This window comes from Brachyistius frenatus, unplaced genomic scaffold (assembly GCF_029030835.1).
Source record: "Brachyistius frenatus isolate BFR_SWC_R1_liver_20210118 unplaced genomic scaffold, ASM2903083v1 Contig_61, whole genome shotgun sequence".
NCBI classification, from domain to species: domain Eukaryota; kingdom Metazoa; phylum Chordata; class Actinopteri; family Embiotocidae; genus Brachyistius; species Brachyistius frenatus.
Window position 1 is genome coordinate 184495 of NW_027210660.1, and position 17432 is coordinate 201926.

The window sequence follows — 17432 nt, forward strand, 5'->3', positions numbered from 1 at the left end:
ATCCACACAAGGCAGCGTGACAGACGGACTCTGATCGTGTCAAATAGTAATTCATTCCAGCTGCAGGCCCCTAAATGGGATGTAGTATGACTCTTTAGCTTGGCTTTTTAGGTCATGACTTTTCCTCTGGGGCCAGCGAGTCTTAAGCCCTAAATCTGGCGTCCTCGAGCAGACCTATAAGGTCCGGTTTGCAGTATGCACACAAGCAGGCTCATTGGCTGCCGGCAGGTTGACACAGTTTCCCTGCCTCACTGCCACAACATGCAGCTGGAGCGGCTGTTCAGGGGCTGCAGAGCCAGCAGGTGGTACTCTACTGTCGGCTGTTGAATGCGGACAGCCGGCTGGATGAGGAGCAGAAAGGTCTGACCACCGGGACAAGGTTAGAAAGAAAGAAAGAAAGAGAGCGAGAGAGACAAAGAGTAGGTCGCTGCTTCTCCTCTGGCCGGGCAACATGGACTCGGACCGGTCCGCGGTCATTTCAGTCATCGAGGTCGGTGGCTGTGCCTCCTCCGGGCTGTGACTCTCCGGGCTCCGCAGAGCTGCTCGGTGGACCCCGGCGCTCAGGACAGGACGGTGCTGACACTCGGTAGGCTGCAGCAGGCTGTGTGTGGCGCCTTGCAGTGAAACCTCCCCCCCTGGAGAATAAAGCAGGAATAAAGCATCTGGCTCATCAGACCGAAGGGAAGAGGAGACCGACTGGGACAGCAGCAGTTTCAGCGCGGAAATATTGCAAGATAACAGACTCAACGAGGTTTCACACCGACATGGGGTAAGTGGTTCGCCTTTCCTATTTAATTGGCCTTAAAGTGAAAAATGAGACCAAATTATGGGAGCAAACTCCTTTTGACAATCACTCTTTCTCTCTCTCTCTCTCTCTCTCTCTCTCTCTCTCTCTCTCTCTCTCTCTCTCTCTCTCTCTCTCTCTCTCTCTCTCTCTCTCTCTCTCTCTCTCTCTCTCTCTCTCTCTCTCTCTCTCTCTCTCTCTCTCTCTCTCTCTCTCTCTCTCTCTCTCTCTCTCTCTCTCTCTCTCTCTCTCTCTCTCTCTCTCTCTCTCTCTCTCTCTCTCTCTCTCCTCTCTCTCTCTCTCTCTCTCTCTCTCTCTCTCTCTCTCTCTCTCTCTCTCTCTCTCTCTCTCTCTCTCTCTCTCTCTCTCTCTCTCTCTCTCTCTCTCTCTCTCTCTCTCTCTCTCTCTCTCTCTCTCTCTCTCTCTCTCTCTCTCTCTCTCTCTCTCTCTCTCTCTCTCTCTCTCTCTCTCTCTCTCTCTCTCTCTCTCTCTCTCTCTCTCTCTCTCTCTCTCTCTCTCTCTCTCTCTCTCTCTCATTCTTCATTTTTCTGATATAATTCGCATAGTGAGAGAGAAAATACTTGTTGGGTTAATATCTGCTGCTTTTTTTTTCTTGCAGAAAAGAAGTCTCAGTCACCTTGTAAGATGTTTTCTCACCACAGAGAAAGGTAAGAACATTGTAAACCTCAGCGTCAACATTCACCAGCTTTTCCTTTTTTTTTTTCTGTTTACATGTCACATGGATTTCTTGTACTCCTGACCTTGGAATGCCAAACTCTCCACATAAACCTGAAATGAATACATTAAGATCAAAACAGAGGAAAGTTAGTCTTAACTTATAAAACAAACAGTCATAGTAGAAGTTTAAAATAGAAGTGGTGTTGCAGATGAAAAACCATCAGTCCTCTGCTGATTTTGGCTGTGCAGCACATCTGGAGCAATGTTCTGGTTTGCACTAACTCAGATTCAGCAGGGTAATTTCAGACTTCTGTTTAATTAAGACAAACATCTTATGTAAGGTGTGTGTGTGTGTGTGTGTGTGTGTGTGTGTGTGTGTGTGTGTGTGTGTGTGGCCCCAGAGTCTTTAGATTATTTGAAACATAATTCCTTGTAATGATTTTGCTTAGGATGCTTTTATTGCAGTTGAAAAATGGGAATCGGTGAGCGTTCAGAGAAGAGCAGGCGGGAATGTGAGAAGCTGCTAATTTTCTTTCACATAAATGTAGAAACACTTGTCTGAGTTGTTATAATCAACCTTCCATTGGTGTTATTTTGTTTTCAAGTACAGTATGTGAGTGTGAATCTGTAGTGGGACAGCTGTGAACTGCCACAGACAGTGTTGGCTGCTCGCAGAAATCAGACACTGTTGAATTGCTGTCCTTTCGATGGATTATTCAGACTATACAGCTGTAAAGAGCTGCCTCCTTTCTTCAGCAGCAGAGGATGAAATAATGGAAAATTCCTCGCATAAATTTAGTAATCTCTCTTTCTAATGTTTAACATGTGTGTATGAAAGATTTAGGTAGATCACAGCCTCGACCGCCGTCTAATCACTACCAGGCTTTCTTGTTATGCTTTGAGACCCACATTAAGTAGGCCACATCCATCTGCTGAGGATGACCGTAAAGTGACTGAACACACACACACACACACACACACACACACACACACACACACACACACACACACACACACAAACACACAAACACACACACAAACAAACATGAGCACTCACACTGCTGTTTTTAAAACCAACAGTTTTTACATACAGGAAACAACAAATGTTGACGCACATGCACACACGCACACACGCGCACACACACACACGCACGCACGCACGCACACACACACACACACACACACACACACACACACACACACACACACACACACACACACACACACTTGCAGCCAGCCGTCCTCTGTTTGTCTGTTTGATTTCTGGTTCATCGTGTTTACAAAGTGGTCCATGTTATTCAGGGTGGATGCCATTAGGTGCAAGATATCCTGCGGTGGAGCGCATCGCTGCAGGCAAGGTCAGAGCATAGCAGTGATGGGGCAACATTATAACATGTAATTATATGACGATTTTAATAGTGAATCAGTTTTGTTGTTCAACGTCAGAGACCTCAGTGTTTCAAATATGGGCCTCCAAGATGAAATTAACTATCAGTTGATTGGTTATCAACTACTTTAATAATTATAGTCTCTATTTTAAAAGCAAAATTCAGAATATGAACTAGTTTCAGCTTCTCAGTTGTCTTATATGTCAGTAAACTGAATATATTTAGATTTTGGAGAACAGGGTCACAAAAGACAAGCAACATGAGAAGACACTGTCTCGGACAACTGGACACTGCAGAGTTATTTACTATTGTTTCACATTTTATAGATCAAAGAAGGAATTTATCACTCAAGAAAATAATTTCTTCTGTTGCAAGTCCCCGTGACTTTATGGAAGTTCAACACCAAATTGCTGGACTCATTTTTTAAAACAGTGTTGGTGGCTTTAATTTAGGCTTGATGAATGAACTGTATGTGTGCTTGTTATTGTCCTTCCTGCCATCAGAATTTTAATTACATTATCTTTAAGTCAAATTCATGCATGAGCACCAAACAAATACTTGGAACAACTCCACAACCAGAACTTTATATCAGATTCTCAATAGAAACCAGAGCAGAATTCTCAGTCCCAGTTTGAAGAAGGCTGTCCTCGCTGTGGTGTCCTCTCCCATTCAGACCTAAGAGGTTGAGGAGGCTCAGCAGCAGATCCACTGACACCAGAGCGATTACTGTGAGATGAGAAGGAGAATTACAGCACTGGTTCTTATCAGACTGGCATGTCTTTGAACCGCCACCGTTCATTTCAACGTCTTTAGTCGGTCCTCGAAACACTGTATAAGTCCATATGTCCGGGTCACTGTTTTTCTATTTTAAAGTCATGATCTGAGTGAGAAACACACACACACACACACACACACACACACAGACAACATTATTGGATTTTTGTGTCACTAATGAGGTCAGATATAAATGCGCAATGACTGGCCAAAATAACACAGTTCTACAGGGAATAGCCACAGCAACTTACAATATAGCAGTGAAGAAGAAGAAACGTCCTAGTTTTTTTTACCATTTTGTTCTTTTAACGTGGCACCTTTCGGACAGTATTTCTATGTGATGGAAATGGGCAGCAAAGAAGAGTGATGCACTGCAGCATCTTCTCATGATACTTTTATTCTTCAGAGGCTTGCCTCTGTTGTCAATGAGTACAATATTGACCATCAATTTTAACACACAAAAAAAAGCAGAGTTTAACATACATTAATACCGGCTGAAGAGGAAGAGAGTAGAAAGGAGAGGAAGACCTTCAGCAGTCTTGCAATTCATGCCACATTGCGGTGGCCAGTGACTTTGTTGCTTTGATGCATTTACTTGGTATCCAGGATACATCTCTGCAAATTCTGCCAGGAGCAGATCAGAGCGCGGAGGGTGAACGATTCAGGAGAGGGTTCACAGCGTTCTTGTCTACATCGTTGGCCAGCTAACCCTGTATGGCTGCTGAATGACGCAGGCAAAAGTGTGTGAGAAAGCCAAAGGATGATTCCACATCTGTCCCTGGATGGCAGAGAGGCAGGCTGATATCTCCCATTATGAAAATGATGAAGGATTTCCTTTTTAAGAGAAAGAGAAGATTCTTGAGTAGGATTGTTTGATAATGAGTTTTAATGGAGGTTTTTTTTGTTTTTGTTTTTTTTTTTTACGTTTTTAATGCTCTTATCATTTGCAAAAACACATTTATGTCTATGTCTTTTAAAAGATTAAATTTCCTAAGAGAAAAAGAGATTTCACTGCATCATATTCAATTCCTTTTAAACCTTTGTCAGTAGACTTTAGTCTGTCGAGGGATTTGCACTTTGACATTCCCTTTATAAAGAAAAATATTCTTACAGTATCTCATCATCATCCTCATCCCTGTGTTTGGTCCTCCAGGGAGCAGCCGATCTTCAGCGCCCGGGCCCATGTGTTCCAGATCGACCCCACCACCAAGAGGAACTGGATACCCGCCAGCAAGCATGCCGTCACAGTGTCCTTCTTCTATGATGCCAACCGCAACGTCTACCGCATCATCAGCGTGGGCGGGACAAAGGTGAGTAGGAAAGACAAAGTTTCAAATTTAACAAAGATTCCAAATTAAAAATAAATGGAGGATAGAGTTCAATAAAATGAATTGACTGTCCAGATGTAAAACAGAGCCTTAAAGTATTTGTAACAAAGCAGCAGCTTCAGATGGATTTTCCTCTTCGCCAACCATACTCCTACCAGAAGGTCTGTCAGGTCAGGAAATATGTAATAAATTAAACCGTAGTGGGTCTCAAAAATCAACAACCAGAGCATCTTTCTTGCAGCCCTGTGGATTTAGATTACGAGGAAGAGGCCACATCAAGCACTAAAAGGGGGGAGGGGGGTCTATCTGATCTCTTCTTAGCACCTCTGGTGTGACCCACATTCCTGCCTCCCAGAAGGCAGTGCGAGGTGGCAGTTGGTCATCCAGCAGCCCGATCCTGCCAGGACTGGTGTCTGGCTCCACAGTAATCTTCACTGCTGCTGCTGCAGTCCAACATATTATGTCAAAAATGTCACCGCACAAACGCAGACTGGAGAGTTCATGTAATCATTTGTTAGACGGGAAAGAAGGAGGAAAAAGCTTCTTCCTAAGCTGCCAATGTCCTGCAATTCTAGGGTTTTAAATCGCTTCCATTATTGTACCACTGGAGATGACGTAAAACGGTTTATAAATAGGACTGCTCTAATATTTTTTTTTTTCTCCGGTGCTACGGGGGGGAAAGAGGCGGCTTCAGCCACCTCACTGAGAATGAGGTGATGAAGTTGGTGGATGTGCTGGGATTGTATATCCCTTCTGTTGGCCAGAAAAGTGATTTAAATTGGCCTCTTCTCTGAATTTCCTTTGAACAATAAGAGCTAGGTTTTTGATCGTGTCAGAACAGGCTTTTTTTTTTTTTTTTTTTTTTTTTTTAAAGAACAAACATGTCTCAGAAGAGAACAGGATTGAAAATAGCTGATTGCCAAAAAAATCCCAGTGGTGAGGTAAAATAATAAGCACAGGTTTTGTTTTAATTTTTAGAAATATGAAATTATCCTGCTGTTGACAAGGTTTATATTTGTTCATCAGTGACACAAGATTAGTGAAAAATGATTACTGCTTACTTCAAAGTACATATCATCGTTTGTGTCTCTGTGAGGGTGTACTTGGAGCTCAATGCTTACAGCAGCATGCTAACATGGTCACAGTGACAATGTCAGGTTGTAGGCGAGGATTTAAAACCATGTTCAGTATCTGCGTTTGATACGTTAGCCTGTTAACATTCACTAATTAGCAGAAAATGCAAAGTGCAGATGATGGCTGTGACCAAACGACATTAGTTGCCGCCGTGGGAATGAGAACGGGCTCAAATACCTGAGATAAATGTAGCAGGAATTTTTTTCAATAGCTGTGGAGACATGTCAATAAAATCCCAGAATCTCAATATAATGGTGCCATCAGGGGGATCAGCAAAGTTAATGGGAACATTTATTGTTCAAATTTTCAAAAGTTGATGAAATATTTCAGTCTGGACCAAAGGCTACGTTGTCCTGCTTGAAACCACGTCACTGATGTAGATAAACACGTCAATGTTCATATGGAACCATCAGTTTAAAACTTTAATTTACAAAACAGTAGTCAATCAGAGTCAAAATATATCCTTTCAGGAATAAAACTTTTCATTTGTTCAGAATTTGTTGGATGGGGAAGTACGATCTACAAACTGCATTAAAACAGTCACATTTGATAGTCTAAGTCTTTAGATTTATTTTGCTTTTCCCTTTTATTGTCTTTATTGCTGCTCTATTGTTTAAAAATACCACAACTAATATATTGACTCAATTCAAATATGTATTTTTTTTCTGGATTCATCTCTGCTAACAGAACCATCTGTTCTCTTCACCTGCACCTAAATGCATCGCTCCTTTTTATTATCTCCGCATCTGCAGGCGATTATCAACTGCACTGTTACACCCAGCATGACGTTTACGAAGACGTCCCAGAAGTTCGGTCAGTGGGCTGACAGCAGGGCCAACACCGTCTACGGTTTGGGTTTTGCCACAGAGCAGCAGCTGCATCAGGTAAACTAAACCACAGTTAACTCAGGCCAAAGTACCAGTAAAGCTTATTGCTCATTTCCTAAAGGTAATTTGTGCCGCGTGGTTTTCGGTTTCATAAAGTAAAACAGTTTGTGACTCGTCCTTTTTTTGAAAAGTTTTCAGATAAGTTCAAGGAGGTGAAGGATGCAGCTCGTCTGGCACGAGAAAAGTCGCAGGACAAAGAACTGGTCAACACTGCGCTCACCATCGCTGCCCCTCAGGTGAGCTCTGCTCTTTTAGAAAACAATGTGAACATGAAAGAAGAGCGAGCATTTTCAGGTATCAGGCGGAAAGTCACTTAATTATCTGCAGATATATCCAGTGACGTATTTTCAGTATTGACAAGACGCTGTGAGCCAAGATTAGATGACCGTACCTGTGTTACCTGCAGCAGTTCAGCTATTAGACAGGGCTGTGATTGAATCAAAGGAGGAATGGAAAGAGAGGAAAGGGAAGCAAAAGAAATGTGAGCTGGGTCACTTGTCTCGGAGGGAAGTGAAAGTGAAGAAAACTAGGACGATGGTAAAATTATCCTGCGCTACTCAGCAGTACAACACGCTCACATTTTCTACCCGCAGCCGCCATGAAGAAGCCCCTGACTGAAACGCTGTAATGATGAAAACGTAGTGCAGCTCAGTGCTTTTTGATCAATAGAGAATAATCACCCGTCGTTTACATCTGCTTGGTCACGAGGAGCATGCCCGTTTCCTTTTTAATTCCACGGCTGAACAGATTCCAAGTGATGTCCCACTCAACGTCTTTATTGATTTAACGAACACATTGGAAAAGCCAAAGCTCCAGAAAATGTGACAACTGCATCCATTAATTGTACTTGCTAAGTGACACTCCAATACATAGCTGATCAGGCTGCTAAGTGCTGCTGTGATTGTGATATTTTAACAGCTCCATTAAGTATTATGTGCTTTTTAACAGCATGTTTCTTTGTCTGTTGATTTTTCCACCTCCTGGATTTCCTCTGTAGTTCTCACAGGTGAGTATTTTCTTGATTTAACTACAAATGCACAATGAATATGTGCCCAGACAGACATTTCCTTTCATTCGGTCTTTGAGTTTTAATGTTTTTACACCTGAAATTATGTGCAGACAGTTCTCAAGGGACATCTAGAAACTGTGAATTCATGTAGGTTAAGCTTTAAATGTATCCATGGACTGTATATAAAAGATTTATCAAACCAAAACAGACACCAAAACTACCTTAATCAGCATCATGTCACCAGCTTTATTTGATTTCCGTGTTATTGTTTTTTTTTTTAAATTTAAACCTTGAGCACATGAAACAATACTACATTGGGCGTTGATGTGACTGTAGTTTTCACATCTTCAATCAGTTCCCATCACAAAGACACCGAGTCGCTCCTGTTTAAATCATCCATCTAGTGCTGAGACTCTCTTTTGTTGTGATGCTGTGTGTGTTACCGTGAGAGTCTATTTACTGATGCATTTCTCAGGACCTCTCTGACGAACTCCAGTCTCCGCCGGTGATGTGTGTGAATGGGCCCGAGGACAAGCTGTTCCGCAGCCAGAGCGCGGACATCACCCTGTCTTCTGAAAAGGAGCGCATTAAAAAGATGCTGTCTGAAGGGTAACCACGTCGTGCACACGCACCAAAACACACACGTCAGCAGAATTGAAAGCAAAGAAGCTACACAAACACTTTCTCTTAATTTTTCTGAAACATTTTTGTTAAAAGGCTTGTTTTGTTCAGGCATGAAGAATCTGGGTGATAAAAAAAAATATTGCATTTTAAACTCGCAGTTTCCCTGTTCTACTGCTCGCAAAGTTCAAAACTTGACGACCAATTTGTAGAAACCATAAAAACTTGTCACTTTATCAGTCGCTCACAAACACAGATCGAATTTTAGCAGAAGGTTCATTTTTCATATCCTCGAAAAAAAATTCCAGACTTTTCAGCCACATCTCACGGCCTTTATTTGTTGCTCAGTTGTCATGGAGACGACCTAGTGTTGAATCTCATGTGATACTGGGTGATAAGATTCTCCATGACAACACAGCAAACTCTCAGTGACAGCTCCAGGAAATTGTCACTAAATGGACATTTTGCTAAGAATTTCTTAGTTTAATATATTACTTTTTTTTTTTTTTTTTTACAGTGTAACATTAAAAGAATAGTTTGACATTTTGGGAGAAATGCATTTTTTCTTTTCTTGCCCAGCATTTGATGAAAAAAAAAAAATCCCACTATTATTTCTGTATGGTAAAAATTCATCAAAAGCCAGCAGCTGATTAGCTTAGTTTAGCATAAAGACTGAAAATCAAGCAGTGACCAAAAGTGACGTCACCCATTGTTTTTTAAACGGCTGTAATGAGGCCTCAAGTTCAGATATTGACCGTCGCCATCTTGCTTGTTGGGAGCGGTCCGGAGCCAGAATTGACCATATTTGGATTAGCCGGGGAAGAGCGAGCGGTGGCTTTGACTCGATCTGATTGGAAACCCGACGATTTTACATCCCGCCCATTGAAAGCCATAACCTGACTGCACCACAGGCCTGTCAATCAAACTGACAAGCCCCCAAAACACGGCTTTTTGAGACTTATTCTTTAATAAATGACTGGATTATTTTCAAATGGACCGCCAGAAAACTATTAAGTAGGAGCGACTTTAGCCAACAACTCCAAAATAACTAGTGGAAAAAAGTGATGGACTTTGTATTTCATGAGAAACGTTGATTGGGAGTCTGTGGAACCAGAGACTTTTTGGAGCCAGCCTCTAGTGCAACTCGGTGGTTTTGCAGTTTCAGACCTGTGAGCTACGTACATTTTTATGTACAATCAATGCTGAAAATGGGGGGAAACAACGAGCTTGAATCTGTCCGAAGGTTTAAAAAACTTAAGCTTTTAAAGCTCACTAGTTGACATACTATTTCTAATTGGTTTAATCCATTCCAAAAACTGAAGGGTAATTACAACAAGATGGTAGGTGGATTTTGTACATTTGGACAGTGCCTTCAAGCTAGTCTTTATGTTAACCTAAGCGAACCGTTTTGTGGCTGTAGCTTCATATTGAAGAGGTGAATACGAGAGAGGTATTGATCTCTCATCTAACTCATGGAAAAAAAGGAATTTGTGACTTTCCCAAAATATTGACCTTTTCCTTTAAAGACACAGACAACAAGTTCACATGGCGCAGTTCATACAGCCACATCTCTTCTGTAAGTGAATGATGCTTCAATGTAATGATATTAATTTATTTTGTCCAAATTAGACCGGAAATCACATCGTTAAGAAAGGATGAGATTTGACAGCATCATTATTTAAGGGGAAAATTACTTTTTCAGACAATAACGTAATAGTGACTGTAGTAATATACATTGTAACTTCATGAGGTTGTTAAACTTTTCAAGTGATCCAGCAGATGATCCATTACTTGTAACTCTCTGAGTATTAACATGGTTTTATTTTCTTGGGTTAGTTACAGTTTGACATTAGTCGATTTGTTAAGATCTTCTTGGAAATGAAGAGGCCTTTGTTGAAGCATTGAGGCATACATAACATAAAATAATGCTTGTAAACATCCCTCCATTCAGTTCTTTGAGCCACCCACAATGCTTTTATGTCCTGCAGTCCAATTATTACCACAGAAAGCTGCTCTCGAATGGTTACCATGGTAAACTGTTGCCGGGGGACAACCTCAAGCTTTCGGGATGTAGAGCGAAGACAAAGGATCAAAGACGAAAAGAGAGAATCTGACCAATCTTTTTTACAGACAGAAAAAATGAACTGAAAATCATGTATGTTCTGTAAGTGGCATAAAACTGAAGCTGGACAAGCAGGGAAGAGGCCTTATCTTGTGCAAACAATGCATGTATCATATATTGGTACTAAATACATGACACGCGTAGTCCCAAACTAGATTTTATGCTCTCATGATTTTAAACTTGAACAAAGGTCAGTGGGGATAAGAGCATTGTAAATGAACAAATACAAAAAAATAGACAAAAGAAGACTAAACTAAAATTACTGAACTTTGTTGCCACGTGTTGATATCATTTAGTCAATGTCCACCCTCTGTCTCTGTTCCTTGATGACCACAAATGTCTTGAGTTTAATGATGTCAGTGGTCTCATTTCTTTGAATGTCACATTCAGTCCTGATGAAGACAGTCAGTTTGGTCTTGTGCTCTGCTCTCAGAGGACTTTAATAAGTGTATCTTTGCTTTGTTACGAGACCTGTGAAATGACCTTTACTCCGGTCTGTAGGTGTGCTGCTGCAGGCTGCAGTTCCTCATATAGCCTCCTTAACACATCTGTAGTGGGTTGGTGATTGTGTTAACCAGGCCACCATCCGTGTTTCATCATGTTCCAAAGTGTTGGCAGCAGTTCATTTGGCTCTTACTCCACAGCCAGCTATAGTATTCAGCCTCATGTTGCAGTGCTTTACGCAAGACTCAGTATTCACAGTGAACTCGGATGCTCTCCATTTTAAAAACAAGTCGGCAAAAGGCAACCACGTGACATATAATCAGACTATCAGATATAAGCCCACACATATTTACCTCGCTGAACTACACAGGGTGTACACATAATGGAGTTTATCTAACAAATAATTGTATAATTCTTTTTTCAGTCTGTCAGTTTTCTTATTAAAACTTGTGTTTGTTAAGGTATAACTACTAAACTAATACTGACTGACACAGAAGTTAACAAAATAAGTTTACCTCAAGGACATGTAGAATTTGTTCTGGAGCTTTTAATCCTCTTGCATTATCTTCATCAGCAGGAGTTTGCCCAGTTATCATAGAATTACAAATATTTTATAAATACTTCTACACAAGGGCTACTTGTCTGTGCTGGTTTAAAATATGGACAATAATCAGATGCCACACTGTATCAGCTATATTATCATGAAGTTGATATGTATAGTATTGTATGTTATGTTAAAGGTATCATTGGTATTTGTGTCTTTCAGGTCTATTTGTGAGATGAACGTGGAGGCTGAGCTCTTCACTCTGCAGGACAGCAACTCCAAGTTGGTGGCCGCTTTGCATGAAGCTAATGCTAACGTGGAGCAGTGGAAGAAACAGCTGGCAGCATATCAGGAAGAGACTGACAGACTCAGAGAGCAGGTGAACCTCTTCTCTTTTAAAACTGTCACTCAGAGGGTGCTCTGTTTAAGTGTGCTTACCCTGGTCCCTGAATTAGCCATCATTAAAATGTCATGGTAATAATGATCTCCAGAATGTTTGACACATGCTGACCACAGGTATATTACAGGAGTCCGTCTGTACTTCACAGCAGAGTACTATTACTACGAGTAGTAAAAACTATTAGTTAATATTCTATTTCTACATTTTCCCAAATCACAAATCTTTGGTTATAGCGTTTTTCACATATTCTCCATAATTTCATATGCTAAATTAGTTTTACTTTGAAATAACTGAATGGATGATTAAACCAGTCTTTTTAGTGACGTTTAATGCAGATGGTTCAAAGTTTCTTTCTTTCTGAATATGTCCATATTTGTCTGAGCTATGACAGTTTCTGTATGTGAACAATTCCTAAATATTAAACAAAATGCACTTGTTATTGTGCATGTTGCACTTAACATTATATCCAAATAGTAACTTTTGCATGATGAGAATTTTTTTATTTGTATTTACTTCAAAACCATTTTTTTCATTTGTCAGGGTGTAATGCAATCAAACACCATCTGTCCTGTATATACAGTTAGTGTTACCTAAGTAACTGAGTATGACATGCCCAAATCAGATGAATTATCATGTTAATGGGTTTTATTTAAATTAATGAATTTTGAATAATTAATATGGACAGAAATATCTGTCCGCTGGATGCTGCACTTTCTTCCAGTGGTCTAGGTGAGCTGAAAATGTGTACCTTGTATCTTACCCAGTACATGCTGGGGCAGATGGTTGCCCCCGGTGACTATCAGCACAATGAGCAGTTATGAGATTTGAGGTACATGTTAAAGCTTTGAAGGTTGACCTCGATACTGTGTATTTCCTGGAATAACAACAAACTTTCACAACGTTTCTTGGACCAGAAGTGACGATTGAAACAAGCTTTAAAAAAAAAAAAAAAAAAGACTGTTGGTAAAAGTATGGTTAATAAAAAGTTAAACTGAGCCAAAGAAGTGTTGTACATTAGAGTATAATACTGCAGGGTAGAATCTGCTGGTTCAGGTTACACCTTATTATCAATTCTTAGCTCAATAACAGGGATAGATACTCAGGTTTTTCCTGCAGTAACGCTCTGCACAAACGAGAACAAGGTGAGGCTGACGTGCCTCAGCCTGTCACCCTGTTGCTTTCACTAATGAATGATTTTCATGTCCCTCTCTGCTGAGCGAGATCACGCTGGTTTTGATTGGGTTGTTCCTTTTCAGACTTTATTTGCTTGGTTTGAAAGTACTTGTTCAGAACTGGAAGTCAGGCTGCTAAGGCACTTCATTATCCTCTGACATGATTTGTACTGTAGGCGTTTTCCCTCTAAAGCTTTGATCAAGGTGTTCTCAGCGCTGGTTGAACCGCTTCACTATGCACAAGGCAATGTTTCATTTCACCACCAGGGAGTTCAGTCTAAACACTGACAGCCTCGGGAGGGTTTTCCACTTGAATTACTTCTCAGGTTTCAGTGGATGCAGATGCCTCTGGCCTCCCTTTCTCCCCTCATCAATAAAAGGTGCTTTCACGTGTGCTGGGAGCCGATTCCTTTGAGAACAAACCCGCCTCAGGCTGACAATTACAGCGCACCGATTCAATGCTTTAATACCTTGATCCCTTTCCATTATAGTCCAGCCTCACAGTATTGATCAGTACTATTTAAATTCTCAAGCGCTTGTCTGGTTTTTCAACAGGAAACCGTTTTCACCGTTTTGGTCCACATCAAAAAATGTATTCTTACAAGTGAAGAACTCTGTCTCCTTTGGACCGAGCTAGTTCCCTCTGTCTGAGGAAGGGGACCAGGTGGCTGAAAATGGTTCATGTCTCTGGGGTGGTGTGAGAGAGAGAGAGCGAGAGAGAGGGGTTTGTGGGACAGCAATATCCTACTTTCAATGCCCCAGTTAGGAAAAAATGAAAAATCACCAGAGGGAGCTGGCATCCACTCGTTTCTTTTTCTTCTTCTTCTTTTACTGCTGTTCCTTGTGTCAGCTATACGTGGTTTAAAATAATCCAACCTGTCACAGGGTGCAGGGAGCATTTTGTAGATGTGCCATTCTGTTGTTTTTTTTTCCTGATTCATGGGGCCCAAATGGCAATACAATGATAGTGTTGGATGTATCTCTCCTCTCAGGCATAGGTGAAGTAGCATCAAGAAAAAATATGAATCTTCTGCAAATGTAAAGCAATTGAGGTTGACAGTTCTTAATAAATGTAACTTCTTAAACATTCATTTGAATAGGAATGTTTTTTTGCGTATAACTGTGAAAAGTTTTGGAAACTACAATTTGTATGTCTCGTATAAGTACTTGAGCTTCATCAGTATTGCATTTACTAAACATCAACAAGTTAACATTGTCATTGGGTGCATGTTAGCATGCTAATGTTAGCATTTAGTTTGGACAAAGCCCCGCTGTGTTTAAGTGCGGCCTCACCAAGCCGCTGGCGTGACTATGGACTCGTGTTTGATTATATTTAATAATGTTTTGCACAAAACTTGTATATTCTGCCACTAACCAGCTGTAGTCAAGCACATTCACAATCTCAGTCGGTAGATGTTACCACACAAAAAAAATGTATTTTAAGGATAGAAAGAATTCAGCCTGAATAGACATGCTGTGTGTTTGTAATGTTGGTGTTCAGACCTTTATTATTAGTGCATAGAAAGCTGTGCGACTGGTGACAGTTTTAGCCCACCAAAGTTACTTCTGACACACTGCGAGGTGTCGACCTGTGTGAGATTCAAAATTAAAGACGCTGCGCCGCTATTCTCCTGTTGCAGTGCATTTTTTTGCTGTCTTGTCCAGTTTGACACGACCTGTATAAAGGACAGAGCTAAAAAAAACAAAAAAATAAACAAAGCACTGAAGAGCAGCTGGCCAACATTTAACATCTAATTTTCATTAGCTTTAATTCAAGCTCAGTTTGATCTGCATGCCTGTGTGTGTGGGTTTGTGTGCATTTAAAAGACGTTTAAATGGGACAGATGGGTGTGTCTGGGGCAAAGGCAACAGTTTTTGTTATTTTAGAAGTTATATCCCGTATTGTGTGTGTGTTTTGTAAGGTGGCTGAACTTGAGACCCATGGAGGCCATGGCCCCAGTGACCTGCTGAAGGACGAGCTGACCCAGTCCCTGGAGGAGCTGGAGGCCCTGCTGAAGGCCAAAGATGAGGTTGGATCATGTTTTCTTTTATCGTCATCTTTTTCACAGGTGACGATGACTGATTCAGCTCTGTTCGATGACGAGGAGATCAAGATACATCGGCGCAGCCCATTAACATTAGTTCTCTCATGGGTACCTTTTTATTACTTCCCAGGAAATCCACATTTTACAAAGTAAGAAAGCGGAGTACCATGAAATGGAACATGACAGGGACGAGGCCATCCACAGATTACGGGTAAGAGTGGCATTATTACAGTAACTCTGTATGCTTTCATTAGTTATCAACACGTCAGTAATTAATAGTGAAGATCTGTTGGCAGTTTTCATTCTGACAATAAAGTTGTAAACTTTTTCTTGTGCCTTTTCTACGTTTCCCGTTCACTGCAGGAGACGGAGATGCGAAACTCAGAGTTGGAGCGTCGCATCCAGAACACAGAGCAGAACCTCAATAGCTCTCTGGAGGAGCGGGATCGCATGGATGCAGAGATCCAGAGGGCCATAGAGATTCTGGACATCAAGATCTTTGACCTTAATGACCTCCGCCAGAGCCTTGTTAAACTTATTGACAAATAAGAAGGGAGGGGGGAAAATGGCAAAAAGCACCCCGTGAGAGAAACATGACAGATGACAGGGTTAAATCTGCAGCAAGCAGTGAACAAAAACAAGATGGAGCTGCTCCCTGTCCACTTCAAGCACAAGAACCATCTCAGCTGCAGGAAGGTTACTCCATGTCTGTGTTGCAGCTGCGGCTGTGCTGTATTCAACGACATCATGTAGGTGTTGGCCTAAGCAGCATCATATACATGGTAGTGCTTGTCCAGTCTAATGTAACGCTTCATGTTGCTTTCAAGGGAAACATTCAATGCAATAAACCAACCTTAAGGTAAGTGCTTAACAATGCTAGACATTTAATATTAGGAACTGGTGCTTGTGGTTTTTCATGACTTTTGTACACAAAATGGCAATGCAGTGTCAACATGAATGATAAGAGGCCTTGTTTTTACATCTTTACAATGAACCGAGTCCATGCATATCGAGAGAGGCAGAGAGATTGCAAACAGTGCAAAATTAGTAAGGGTTTTTGCCTATTTAACAGCCTGCATCCAACATTATTATTGTTATAAAGTTTGATTCGTGCAGAGATTAACTTCTGGTCTTGTGGTTACCCAGTTATGATGTCGTGTTGCGTGAAGGGCAGACTTTGGCTGGAGCGTTGCCATAGAAATAATGATATGCATTCATAAACGGTGAAACAGTATGCTAATAGTGTTTGATATTTGGGTAATTCAAGGACGCACAGCTTGAGCATAAACAGTAGATCTGAATATTGACACCAAAGATCAAATGTTAAGAGCAGAGTGAATGATGAAGTCATTCAGCAGCTTCGCATCTTCATTTAGGCTCGTAAGAAACCTTTAATTCCTCACTAAGCTACAGCAACTCTTACATATGTGTTAATAGATAGAATATATTAGGTAATTTAAATAAGGATAAATAAGAGTTTTCCAAGTGATATAAAACAATAATGCTACAGTTAAACAGTAATCATAGGAAAATAAAACGCATCACTTAATTTTACAGATAAGTTTAAGTAACCTTTGGGCTGATCCAGTCCTGTGCATCATCTCTTTACAAACTGCTAACCTGATCATTTATTTATAATAGCTCCACATCTTAATAAAATGTGTTGCTCTGATTGGTGTGAAGCATTCGTGGAAATTAAAGAGACGTTTTGAGCCTTCTTTCATCTTCGAGCACGTTACCTTTAGCTGTGGACAACATGCCGTTGGCCTTGATAGTGTGGCTGTACCGTACGAGTCATGAACCAATTAAAAAAATAACGAATGTCTACTTCAGAGTCTTTTTATCGCACAGACTGTATTGTTCAACATGGTCTATAATGCAATGTTTATGATTTCTTTTTTTTCAAGCCTTACTGTTCTGTTTTAAGGATGGTTGTGGACAGTCATGTCAGCTCTTTGTCTCTGACTCTGAGCTGTTGTTGGGGTGGTTTGGAAATTAAAGCAAAGAATACAGTCACTCGAATGCACTTTTTTTGTGTTTGTGGTTTTTTTTCTGTAGACCATGTTGTTAATGACTTGGCTGAAGTTAGTGTTCATCCATAT

At 40.8% G+C, this 17432-nt stretch overlaps 1 protein-coding gene across 1 annotated transcript; it reads left to right on the plus strand.

Annotated features, from left to right (window-relative positions):
* Positions 1 to 17356, plus strand: LOC138625249 (homer protein homolog 3-like). The gene is made up of 10 exons (XM_069706037.1): positions 1 to 769; positions 1404 to 1452; positions 4778 to 4934; positions 6839 to 6970; positions 7105 to 7221; positions 8461 to 8591; positions 11936 to 12092; positions 15208 to 15315; positions 15461 to 15541; positions 15694 to 17356. The coding sequence occupies exons 2-10, from the start codon at positions 1430 to 1432 to the stop codon at positions 15877 to 15879; spliced, it is 1092 nt and encodes a 363-aa protein (XP_069562138.1). The 5' UTR covers positions 1 to 769; positions 1404 to 1429; the 3' UTR covers positions 15880 to 17356.
* Positions 17357 to 17432: the final 76 nt, after the last annotated feature.

What these genes read in the sequence shown, in the direction of transcription:
- LOC138625249 (XM_069706037.1), top strand. Translation starts at nt 1,430, where the DNA reads ATGTTTTCTCACCACAGAGAAAG. An exon ending in TTTTCTCACCACAGAGAAAG is followed by an intron (nt 1,453 to 4,777) that starts GTAAGAACATTG and finishes TTGGTCCTCCAG; the next exon opens with GGAGCAGCCGATCTTCAGCG. An exon ending in CTGACAGACTCAGAGAGCAG is followed by an intron (nt 12,093 to 15,207) that starts GTGAACCTCTTC and finishes GTGTTTTGTAAG; the next exon opens with GTGGCTGAACTTGAGACCCA.